The sequence below is a fragment of the Heterocephalus glaber genome, unplaced genomic scaffold (assembly GCF_053883595.1).
Source record: "Heterocephalus glaber isolate CG9 unplaced genomic scaffold, H.glaber_assembly_v1.0 deba00001608, whole genome shotgun sequence".
Lineage (NCBI taxonomy): Eukaryota > Metazoa > Chordata > Mammalia > Rodentia > Bathyergidae > Heterocephalus > Heterocephalus glaber.
In genome coordinates this window covers 14,230,080-14,242,478 of record NW_028258379.1, presented here as the reverse complement: position 1 = coordinate 14,242,478, position 12,399 = coordinate 14,230,080, and the positions used below count along the sequence as shown (strand labels likewise).

At 42.0% G+C, this 12,399-nt stretch overlaps 1 protein-coding gene across 8 annotated transcripts in view; it reads left to right on the top strand.

The window, feature by feature from the left end:
- Entpd5 (ectonucleoside triphosphate diphosphohydrolase 5) overlaps positions 1-12,399 on the top strand; it is a 41,316-nt gene that overhangs the window by 21,483 nt on the left and 7,434 nt on the right. For 6 of the 8 annotated variants that reach the window (XM_087195093.1, XM_087195089.1, XM_087195092.1 and 3 more), the window contains 9 exons: positions 1,814-2,098; positions 2,833-2,912; positions 4,993-5,136; positions 8,565-8,640; positions 8,885-8,920; positions 9,782-9,870; positions 10,171-10,250; positions 10,826-10,887; positions 11,811-11,912. In XM_087195093.1, coding sequence (XP_087051219.1) covers positions 1,882-2,098; positions 2,833-2,912; positions 4,993-5,136; positions 8,565-8,640; positions 8,885-8,920; positions 9,782-9,870; positions 10,171-10,250; positions 10,826-10,887; positions 11,811-11,912 — 886 coding nt within the window. In that variant the 5' untranslated portion in view covers positions 1,814-1,881. The remainder of the gene's footprint in view (positions 1-1,813; positions 2,099-2,832; positions 2,913-4,992; positions 5,137-8,564; positions 8,641-8,884; positions 8,921-9,781; positions 9,871-10,170; positions 10,251-10,825; positions 10,888-11,810; positions 11,913-12,399) is intronic. The other 2 variants (XM_087195095.1, XM_087195090.1) reach the window with 1 other exon arrangement.

The following is a 12,399-nucleotide window of genomic DNA, read 5'->3' as shown; positions in this document are numbered from 1 at the left end:
GGCACCACTGAGCTAAATCCCCAGCCCTCTGCTGAGTGTTTTTATCATGGGCTTTAAGAACATTTAAAACTCACTATAATCAAAAAAATAAAATTAAATTAAAATTTTAAAAACTCACTATAATGTCTTTGGGGCAGTAATGCAAAATAAGCCTTCTGAACCTTTTAAAAATTATTTACCTTGCTTGTCATTTGTTGCTTGCTGCTTGCTGCCATCTCCCTACCTGCTCTGCAATGCCCCTCTGCCATGGCACCCTGCCTTGGAGCCAGCCAACTGAACTGAAACCTCTACCAACTATGAGCTGAAATAAACCTTTCCTCCCTTTAAAAAAAAAGAATTATTTACCAATAATGATAGCAAAACCTATTCTGTCTTATTCTACTTTTCACAACCTCAGTCCTAGAAAAACACTCAAAACCCTAAAAGATGGTATGTTCAAATAATGGATTGTAGGGCCTGCGGATTTAGCTCAGTGGTGCCTCCCTCTGCCTGCCTCTCAAGCACAAGGTCCTGAGTTCGATCAAAACATAAACAAACAAAACAAATAATGCATTGTAATTTAAAAACAAACCAAATTTACACACATGAACCCACATGTGTATATGTGCATATCATTTGATTTTCTTAATAACCATGGACGGAAAATAGGGCAGGTGCTCTAACTTTACAGACGAGGAAATGGAGTCTCAGAGACAATGTGACTTAAGTTCACACAGCTCCCAATAGACAGAAATGGAGGACTGAAACCCAGTAGCCCTGACCTGACCCTTTGTGCTCTCTCTACTGTTTCATCTCCCTTCTCTAGGTTTCCAGAAGCATTTGTATTTAGCTCCATAATATACAAATCTGAAACACATAATGTCAAACACAGTTTTGGGGGTTTTTTTGTCGCTGCTGAGGACACTAAAAAGTACAAGCAGTAACTTGTCTTAAGGGAGGTATTTGGAGTCAGGGAAAAAAAGGGTTAGGCAAGACTGAAGACTGATTTCTGAGCTGGATTTCATTACTATCTCGCTTTATGACTTTCAGCAAGTCATAGGACCTCTCTGCCTTAATTTGACCATCTTCTCTCAGTTTTGTGGTAATAACATGGCCTGAAACCTATGAAGGCCATCTTTAAAACCATTATGGTCCACTAAAATGTTTTAAAATTCAATTTATTTCCTTGAAATAGTGTATATACATACACGTCACTGGCAGCAATGTTGATCATGGATGACAGTCCAGTGGCCTGATTTTTGAAGGCTGTGAACATCCCAATGATAGGGCTTTTATAACTTCTTTGTAACTTTATAAATTTAATTCAGAAGTTGAAGCTTCTTATTTATCAATCGAAGAAGAATGAATAGAGAAAAAGAAAATGAGAGAGAGAAAAAGGTAATTATTTAACATCTAAAAGCAAAATTGTCAAAATAGAAAAAAGAAAATTGTACTCAACCGTAGGAGCAGGGTGGCAGGGAGAGCCTTTGAATGTGTGAGAACCACCTTACAATTAAAAGCAAAGCATCGGGCCAGGGATTTCGCTCAGCGGCACCACGCCTGCCTCACAAGCAAAAGGTCCTGAGTTCGATCCAGTACCAAAAAAAAAAAGCATGAAATAATATATTTTAGATCCCAGTTTCCTTTCAGAATTGGATACCCTTCAGAAAAGGTGCTAAGAGTTTATATTACCCTGGTTTAGCTTGTTGTACTGGTTATTAGAAATAGAGAAGCAATACCTTTGAAACAGAGTGGGATTTCCATACTAGTGTTTCTTTTACAGGTTAACCAAAAAAGCCAATTGGACTAACCTTGTGTGTCTTTGTCCTAAAAGTTACCACAGGAGTGTGAGCAGCACCACTTCCACAGCAAAGTCTGGCCTTACCACATCTTGGGAAGAGGATGGCCACTACTCGGAGTGCAGCCATTTTCACGCTGGTGATATCCTGTGTTTGCAGCACAGTCTTCCATAGAGACCAGCAGACATGGTTTGAGGGTGTCTTCCTATCTTCCATGTGCCCCATCAATATCAGCGCGAGCACCTTCTATGGAATTATGTTCGATGCAGGGAGCACTGGGACTCGAATTCATGTTTATACCTTTGTGCAGAAAATACAAGGTAAGTGCAGTTGGACCCTCACCAGACTCTGTGAATCCATGCTTTAGCATTTCCTCCCACAAATAAATGTGCTGAAGTATGATGTAGAGTCAAGAATCTCACAACTACTGAGTGACTTCCTTCAGAGAACACTTTGGACTTTAATCAAACACATAATTTTTTTTTTTTTCTTGGTACCAGGGATCAAACTCAGGACCTTGCGCTTGCAAGGTAAATGCAGAACCACTGAGCTAAATCCCTGGCCCTCAAACACATAATTTAATTTGATGTGAAGTGAAGAGAAATCTGGGCTGCCTATAGTCTGAAACCCATATATCCAAAAAATATAGCTCATTTGTCCTTCCCCTTCTCTGAAGTTGGTTAATACCCCAGGGGTCCAGAACATTGAGAATATTGGGAGTGATCTTAGGGAAAGGATCATGTGGGTATTTCTCTGTCATCCTTGGAGAAGAGACTAAGGGGACCCTGAAGATTAACTTTTTCTGAACTGTCCCCCAAGGAGCCTGGGGAAAGGAATAGGAGCTAGGGATCTACCAGAGAAATGACAGAGGCCCTTAAGGGTTGCCATCTAATTCTCCTTCCTAATACTTCAGCAAGACAGTGCTTGCAGGTGGGATCATTAGCATGGGAGAAGAGTAGGTTAATCTAGTAAGTGATAGATGATTTACACAGCCTAGCAGCCTAACTTTTGGTAATCAGCCAACTGTCTTCTTTTTGTTCTGGGGACAAAATAGGACAGCTTCCAGTTCTGGAAGGGGAAATTTTTGAATCTTTGAAGCCAGGACTTTCTGCTTTTGCAGATCAACCAAAGCAGGTGAGTTTCCTATTATTTGATGTTTAGATTCTCAGTGCCTTGATAACTTAACCACACCACTGCTATTAAACACCTCATGCTGTTCATGAATGATTTTGAGAGCATGTGTGAGATCAGCGTCCTCTCCTCAGTCTCCTGTATGTATCAGGCTCACTAGCGCTGAGAAGGAGGCTAGAAAATAAGTTGTGCTCATGCAGGAATGACCAGCTTTTTAAGAGATTGCTCTCTTTGTATTTACTGTTTAAGATTTTGAGTCGAAGCCAACTACAACATTAGTCAATGTAAATACAGAAGATAAGCATAACGTTCTGTAGCATATGAACTATACACATGGAAGTTGAGGGATAGAGAATTTCATTTCAGAGTGCCTCATTAAGAAGGGAACCTTGCCTGTTCCTGAGAAATTAGGCAGCAGCCCACAACGACAAAAATCTTCAGTAGTAGAAGATGAATGGAGTTCGTGGTGCCTGATGGCTGTATTTCTCATTTGAGCCCCCCACAATATACTGCACTCAGTGTGTCTGGTGTCAATGCTGAAATAAAAGAGAGTAAGGCAGAATGTTGAACTTTGGTAGTAGATATAAAGTATTGTTCAGTGTCAACAGAATTAACCGAGGGAAAACCTGATGTTAAGAATGGGTTGAGTTGCCAGGCGTCGTATGTACACCTGTAATAATCCCAGAACTTATAAGACTGAGGCAGGAGGATCATGAATTTAAGGTCAGCCTGGACATAATAGCAAGATCCTGTCTAAAAAAACTAAAAAGCAACAGAGAAATAAAGGGTCTGAAAGCCTGCTAAGTTGTATGCACATTTCATCCCAGACTCAGAATGCTGCAGAGGGAGGATCCACTTAAGTCCAGAAGTTCGAGACCAGCACCAGAAAAATAATGAGACCTTATGTTAAAAAATAAAAAAATAAAAAAAAAAAAAGGGAAGAAGGAGAGGGAAATGTTTTGAGCTTGAAAACTGAGAGGACGTATTCTCTCAGTTCAGTGTCACCTGAAATGGCAAATGCAGCATGAAATTAGGGCTGTTGAAATCAACTGTTTTATCGGAAAATGATCTGACATTTAGAAAGGATTGTGTTAATGGTTGCAATACTGGGAATTGAACCCAGGCCTTGTGCATGCCAGGCAACAACTCTACCACTGGCCTATATCCCTAGACCTTGTTTTTTTAAAATTTCATATTGGAACAGGGTCTCACTAAGTTACCCACCCTGACCTCAGACTTGTCATATTATCTCAGCCTCCCAAGTAGCTGGAATTACAGGCATTTACCGCCACACCTAGCTGAAGTATTGGATTTTTTAAAAATGATTTTCATTTATTGTAAATAGAGCATCTACTGGGTGCCATGCATTGTAGATGCTAGTGATCCAAAAATGAACCTGTCACCATTTGTCCTTAAGGAGATCATAAAAGTGTAGCATGTTAACCTCTGCAGCTAGCATTTGTGGGATAAGCACATGCATTCTGCCTCATCTAATGTGTCCAGCAGCTTAGTGGTGGTGTGAGGCATAGCTCCTGTCTCTCACTAAGGAAACCAAGTCCTGGGTAGGCCTGGTGACCCATGTTAGGGTCACAGGGCTGGAAAGGAACCCTGACTCCAGCTCCTGAGTGTCCTGCACTATACCTAGCTTTCTGACCTCACTGAATTTATTGAAACATAAGACAACAATCATTGAGCATGGTGGCTCACACATGTAATCCCAGCACTCGGGAGGCTGAGGCAGGAGGATGGTCATGTGTTCTACGTAGTGAGTTCAAGGCTAGCCTGAACTACATAGCAAGACACTGTCTTAAAAAAAAAATCAGTTAAAATGACCACACTATAAAAGAATAACTTTTATTGTGGCTATCAAATGAAACAGAGATAGGCTTTAAAAAACAAACAGAGAATTCAGTGGATATTTCTGGAAAGCACCCTACATCTCTAGGTTTCTGCTGTCACAGGCCAGAGAGCAGTTGGAGGCTTTGGCCTCATCAGCTATGTTGCTCCCCCAAAGCACTTTGAAGTGACAGACCAGTGCTGCCAGTGGGCTGTTCATTGGATGAATGGGTTCTCTCTTTTGAAGGGCGCTGAGACTGTTCGAGTACTGTTAGAGGTGGCCAAAGATTCAATCCCCCGCAGTCACTGGAAAAGAACCCCCGTGGTGCTGAAGGCAACAGCAGGGCTGCGCTTACTGCCAGAACAGAAAGCCCAGGCTCTGCTATTTGAGGTAATTTTTTTTTTTTCTGATACCGGGGATCAGACTCAGGACCTTTCACTTGCCAGGCAGGTGGGGCACCACTGAGCTACATTCCTGACCTTGAGGTAATTCTGTCTTTTCCTCTATATGAATATTTTATTTTCTGTTCAAAATTATGTCCATTTTAAATATACAGTTAAATGAATTTTGACAAATATAGTAGTTTCCTTGTCCATTTCCCCACCCCTGAAATCAAGAAACCCCTAATCTTCTTTCTGTCACTATTCGTAAGTTTAGCTTGATCTTACATTTCATATGAATGGAATCATACAGTTTATATTTTCTTTTTTTATGTCTGGATTTTTTCTCTTACCATTAAAGCTTTTGAGAATTATGCAGTTTTGGTTTTTCTTTTTTCCCTATGTGGTTCATGCTAGCCTTGAACTCACTAGTCCAGGCTGGCCTTGAACTCTCAGTGATCCTCCTGCCTCAGCATCCTGAATGCTGAGATTACAGGCATACACCACCATGCATAGCAAATTTGAAATATTTATTTATTTATTGGTTTGTTTGTGTGGTTTTTGTTTGTTTGTTTGCGTTACCAGAGCTCAAACTCAGGACCTCGCATTTGTGAGGCAGGTGAGGTGCCATTGAGCTAAATTCCTGGCCCAATTTGAAGTAATTAAAGTCATTTATTAAAAAAATTTTTTAAATGTCAGGCCGGGGATTTAGCTCAGTGGTTCCGGTACCTGCCTCGCAAGCACAAGGTCCCAAGTTCGATCCCCGGTACCAAAAAAACAAAAAATTTTTTAAATGTCATTTTACAAGTCATTTTTTAAAATCCTCTTTTTCTGTTCAGATGAAAAACTTAACTATAGAGTTTATTAAACTTAGTATTTAAAATAGAAACACATAGGGCCGGGGATTTAGCTCAGTGGTGCCACCGCCTGCCTCACAACCACAAGGTTCTGAGTTCAATCCCCAGGACCAAAACAAAACAAACTAACAAAAAAACCACACAACATTAAAATAGAAACACATAGTATGTATGTATGCATGTATGTATTTATTTATTTATTTGTACCAGGGATTGAATTCAGGACCTTGCACTTGCAAGGCAGGTGCAGCACCACTGAGCTAAATCCCCAACCCATAGTATTTAAATTTCACATTGTAAAGAATATTTATAAGCAGAACCCCATCATTAAAATTAAAAAATCACAGCAAAAAAGGATTCTGCATTACAGTTGTGCTATTAGTACTCTGAGTTGATTTTCCTTCGACTGTCAGCACAGAGGACTTACGTCCCTTCTCCAAGGACAAACAGCCAAGCACATCTGTGTGAAAATCTGAACTTCGATCCTTTGTTTATTTATCTAGTACCTGAGTACTGGGGCTTGGGGATGTTGCTGGGATGCCAACAGCAGGGAAAAAAAAGAAGACGAACACTGTCTGCCCTGTGGGGTTTGTATTAACAGTTTCAGAGAAACAAAATAAACAGCTAAACAAGTAAGTGCAAAGTGTGTCAGGCACTGTACATGCTGTGGAGAGAAACAGCAGGGTACAGCAGGCCAGGAGTGCTGGTACAGGTGAGGGCAGAGATGCTATTTTAGTCAGCAGTCAGCAAAACCTCTTTGATAAGATTCATTTGAGCCAGGGTGGTGGCACACGCCTGTCATCCCAGCGCTCAGGAGGCTGAGGCAGGAGGATCACTGCAAGTGGAGGCCAGCCTGAACCACATAGTGAGACCTTGTCTCAAATCCAACCAAACAGAAGACATTTGATCAGAGAGAGATCTGAGGGGAATAGAGAAGCACTTATATAAGATATTTGTGAGAACAATATTTCAGGCTAAAGAAACAGTGCAGAGGTCAAAATGAGGAACATGTACAGTATGTTCAGAGCACCCTCCAGGAAGTCAGCTGGAGGTGACTGGATAGTGAGAGGGAAGTGGAGATGAGATCAGAGAGGTAGAGAGTAATTTATCATATAGGCTCTCGAAAGCCAAGTAAAGACTTCGGCTTATTCTCTAAGAAAGAAGCTAGTAGAAGATTTTGAGCTAAGGAGAGCTGATGTCCATTTTAAAAACACCGTTCTGAGCTGGCCATGGTGGCACACACCAGGAATCCTAGCTACTCATGAGTCTGAGGCAAAAAGATCACAATTCGAGGCCAGGCTGGACAACTTAGCAAGACCCTGTCTCAAAAAATGGGCCTGGGGATGTAGCACTGGTACTTGTCTAGTAAGCAGGAGGCCCTGGATTCAATCCCCAATACTGCAGTAAATAGATAATAAAAGCACCCTTCTGGCTGCTATGTTGAGAATGAACTGGGGTAGAAGAGAGGAGGGGAGAAGGCAAGAGCAGAATCTTCTTATTCCTGTTTGCTTGTCTTGTCTTCTCCTTAAAAGCTTATTTGTTATGTTTGTTTGTTTGTTTGGTTTTGGTACCAGGGATTGAACTCAGGACCTGGAGCTTGTGAGGCAGGCGGTGGCACCCCCGAGCTAAATCTCTGTTCCTAAAAGCTTGTTTATAGATCATGGATCTGGCTTTCCTGGTTGAACCAGGGTCCAGAGGTCACTGCTTTTGTGACCATAACAAAATAAGCCATGGCAAACATATCATTGGGTTGTATTTATGAAGAATCAAAAGCATTTGTAGGGGATCTTGGTTCCCTCCTCCTAATACAGGATCTGTAAGTCTAGGTCTGGGTCCTGCGACTCTAGAGGCCCCAGCTATGTGTCAGCATTCAACCAGGGGCTGGTAGCAGATTACCTTTGGAGTCCTTCCACCATAGCAGGTTCCTCTGCTCATGCAAAGAGTGACTGGGAGAGGCTCCTCCCCACATCCTGTGTATGCCCAGGTGGACTTAATCAAGAGGTTTTCACAAAACTTTAGGATCCTGATTGGCATAGCAGGGTCAGATAAATGCTTTTTCCTAAGTCCGGTTAATCTATAAATTCAATGGTTTGATAGAGATTTACTTTATAATCGAAGAAATCCTTGTGTTTGTGTTTTTGCACATAAAATAGTAATGGCTGCCTAATTCTTTTTCTGGTTTTTAGGGAAAAGTTATGAGTTCTGCTAAAATTGTATCCAATGAAAATAAAGTAGTTTTGTAAGCTTTACAGAACTCAGCTAAAATGTGCACTTCTGGGTTTTTTTGTTGTTGTTTTGCTTTTTAATTTTTGAGACAGGGTCTTACTATGTAGTCCAGGCTGGCCTGGAACTCACAGTGATCCTCCTGCCATTGCCTCCAGAGTGCTGGAATTACAGGCATGCACCACCATGCCTGGATGCACATCTGGTTTTTTTGTTTTGTTTTGTTTTTGGTACTGGGGATCAAACTTGGGACCTTTCACTTGCAAGGCAGGCACTGGAACCACTGAGCTAAATCCCTGGCCCATGCACATCTGTTTTATTACCTCAGGGAATCCAGATTTTTTTCCTTTCATTTTAGGTAGAGGAAGCCTTCAAGAAGTCACCTTTCCTGGTTCCTGATGACAGTGTTAGCATTATGGACGGCTCCAGTGAAGGTGGGCAGGATGGGCAAAATAACATTCACTGAAAGATCTAACTAAAGAGCTGGGGACTGGGATGAAGTGCTAAAGAAAAAGAAACTAAATAAGGAGAAACAATACAAAAGACTAATGGGATAGCAGGAAATACAGCCACACAGGAAAAGGGAACTATATACTGTAATCATGAAATTTCAAAGAACAAAAGTTGAACCAGGAAAAAAATGCTCTAGAGTGTAATTCTTGTCTTTCTCTCTTTTAGGCATATTAGCTTGGATTACTGTGAATTTTCTAACAGGTAATTGCATCCTCAAGTTTGTGTTAAGACCTTAACTAGTTGAGTATGGTGGCATACATCTGTTATCTTAGCACTCCTACCACAGAAGATTGCAAATTTGAGGCCATCCTGGACTACATAGTGAGACCCTGTCTCAGAAGGAGGGGTGGGGGGAAGGACCTTATCTGGCATAACTGGAAAAGTGAAAATCCCTTTCTCTTTTTCCTGTATTGTACTTTTGTACTTTATTTACAAAAGAGAGTGAGAAGCTGGGCATGGTGGCACATGCCTGTAATCCTAGTACTTGGGAGGCTGAGGCAGGAGGATCACTGTGAGAGGCCAGCCTGGGCTACATAGTGAGACCCTGTCGAGAGAGAGAGAGAGAGATAGAGACCAGAATATGGTGTTGCCAGCATGTAATTCCAATACTTGGGAGGCTGAGGTAGGAGAAGTGCAAGTTCGAGGCCTGCCTTGCTAATTTAGTGAAATCCTATCTTTTAAAAGGGGCTGGGAAGGCCGGGGATTTAGCTCAGTGGCACTGTGCCTGCCTCACAAGTGCAAGGTCCTGTGTTTGAGCCTCGGTACCAAAAAAGAGCAAAAAATAAAAGGGGCTGGGGATGTAGCTCAGTGGTAGAGTACTTCAGGGTTCAATCCCTAGTACTGCCCCCCACAAGTAGAAAAACATGAAATTAATAGTTATACCTGTCTTCAAGGTCTCATGTGCTCCAAGAGTCCCCCTGACTTGACACTTGCAGCCTTTGAGGCCGGGGGGCGGTGCATATTTATGGAATAGCTTTGGTGTACAAGAGCAGGAGAGAATTGCCTGAAAGTGGGTGTTGGGCTCTGCAGATGTGGGAGACATTCTGAGCTCTCTGTTAACAGGTCAGCTGCATAGCCATAGCCAGGAGACTGTGGGTACCCTGGACCTGGGAGGGGCTTCCACCCAAATCACATTCCTGCCCCAGTTTGAGGTGAGTCATTCACACAGTCTGTTAGCAGCACACTTGGCAGGCATATCATGGTATCAAGAAAGCAGTGCCCTGTTTTCTAGCAACAGCTCTACCACAAACAGGCTGAGTCATTGTGACTGGCAAGCTTCCCCTTGCCTTTCACTGTTATAGAGTCCCTTCAATTTCTCAAGCATTGTGAGGTTGGCAGCTTCACCCGTCTCCATCTCTGATTTGTGGGGGGAGGGACAGGAATGGTGGTGATAAGAGAGTGTCAGATAATTACAAATCCTGAATAGTCTTTTTGCTTTTTCTGATTTGCAGAAAACCCTGGAACAAACCCCTAGGGGCTACCTCACTTCCTTTGAGATGTTTAACAGCACTTATAAGCTGTATACACATAGGTGAGGAAGGGGACAGGGAAGAAGTTTTCACATTGTATGATTCTCCTAACTTTTCAAGGCATTCTCAGACCTATCACTACATTTGATCAGCCTTATCTTTGCCAGTCCCCTAAGACTTGTCAGCAGAAACCCATAGTACTTACCAAACCCAAGGGACCTAAAGAGGCTTCTCCATTTCTGACCTCAAAAATACGTGTCAGAAGAGTCAAACATTTCCTTTAGAGGGAGGACATGTGGAGAAGGCTCAGCAAAGCTCTTCAGCAATCCTGCCTGGCATTTGAACCCAGTTGGGGTGAGGAGGAACAAGATAATGAGGGCCTTTCTGAGGGTGGCTCCCAGGGTGGTACCCTAGGAAGGATCACTATTGCTGGCCTTTGAGTCAGACCTGTGGGCAGTTCTTAATGCATAGCTTTGATCCAAAAGGTATAAACATTTCCTTTTTTGACCACATAAGATGAGTAAATCACAGAGATATAACAAGATTTTCATCTTCAAAGAATTACTTTTAAAAGATGTAACTTAGGGCTGGAGAACCTGAAGACTAGAAAGAACTTGGTCAATCCTATATTTTACAGTTACTTGGGACTTGGATTGAAAGCTGCAAGACTAGCAACACTGGGAGCCCTGGAAACAGAAGGTTTGCCTGGGTACCTATGCCGGGTGGAGGGTGGTGGGGGTGACACTGGTACTCAGCTTGTTGCTTCCTTCCTTGGCCATGATTCTATAGAGGAAAGATTTAGGTTGAATTAGAAAGCCTGGGTTGTATAAAGTACATAATAATTGCAAATTCCTTGTCTATCTTAGAAGATCAGGTGCTTTGCTATGTATTATTAGCCATTTTTAGAATGAAGTCTACTTGTATAGGGCTAACAGCCTGTAGCTAGGAGCCTGAAGCTTCTGCAGAAAATTAGGGCTCAAAGAGCGTATTTGGCAGAAGCTTGCACAAGCCCTTACCCTTATGTGGGCTGTGCAGGAAGCAGGGTCTGTTACATTTGTAAGGTAGAATAACTGAGCAACTCCATTCATCTCTTCCTAGTTGGGGTCAGGCAGAACTGGATGCAGTCCCAGTTTTGTGATTTGGATCAAGTTTCCTCACCTTAGGTGTTTGACTTGGTATTTGATGCTCTCTGTGTGATGCCTGGCTCATGGTAAACCATTAATGGAATGGCTATTGTATAGTGCTTCATAGTTTTCTGAACATTTTCAAGTGTATTTCATTAAGCTTCTTGACTACTACTGAAGAAAGGTAGCATAGTAGTTAACCCCACTGTAGACAGGAGTAAACTTTATTGTGGGGTTTTGGTTTCATTGAGATGTGATGAAAACCATGCACCCCACAGACCTATGAACCCTGAGTCAAGAATTTCTGTCACAGAAAAAGAAAGAAAGAAAGAAAAAGTATTGCTGTCATAGGATGCAGTTAAGGAACTAATTTCACAAAATTTTAAGGCCCCGCCCTCTTGGTAATCCCTTTCAGCCTTACAGATTTCTTGCATACCTTTCTCTTTCTCTCTCTCTGTCTCTCACTTACCTGCCCCTTTTTACTCTGGTTTCTTTTAGCAGTTGAGGGACACACTTTCCGAAGTGCCTGTCTACCAAGATGGCTGGAAGCAGAATGGATCTTTGGGGGTGTGAAATATCAGTATGGTGGCAACCAAGAAGGTGAGTAATATTTTTCATGACTTTTACAGTAGAAGTTCTGCAAAGTCTCACAAGAAATTTTCCTGAGCTCAAGAAAGCTTATCATGTTGCAGGCACTCATTCCAAAAATCTTTGTATGCCTCCAGGGACACATGTGAAGGGACAGCAAACAAGGCAGCTGTCACTCTGCAGCCTGTTTCTGTTTCCCTGAGAGAGTATCACAGATCCATTAGAAATCTGTTGGCAGCCTGATTCTAATGTAGCTGCATTAAACCATTTCAGGATTGTTAATGTTTAGCTATTTAAATCATAGTAAAACTTAAAATTGAGATGATAGAATGATTTAGATATTATAAAAGGCATAAACTTAAAATTAAGGAAGAAACTTGTTTTCTCAGTGAAGGAACCAGGTGAGCCCTCTGAATACTTGCTCACAGAGACCATGGGAAACAATGGTGGGCAGCAGCACCAGGTCGGCTGGAGCTGTTTGGTGAACATGGGTTAGACT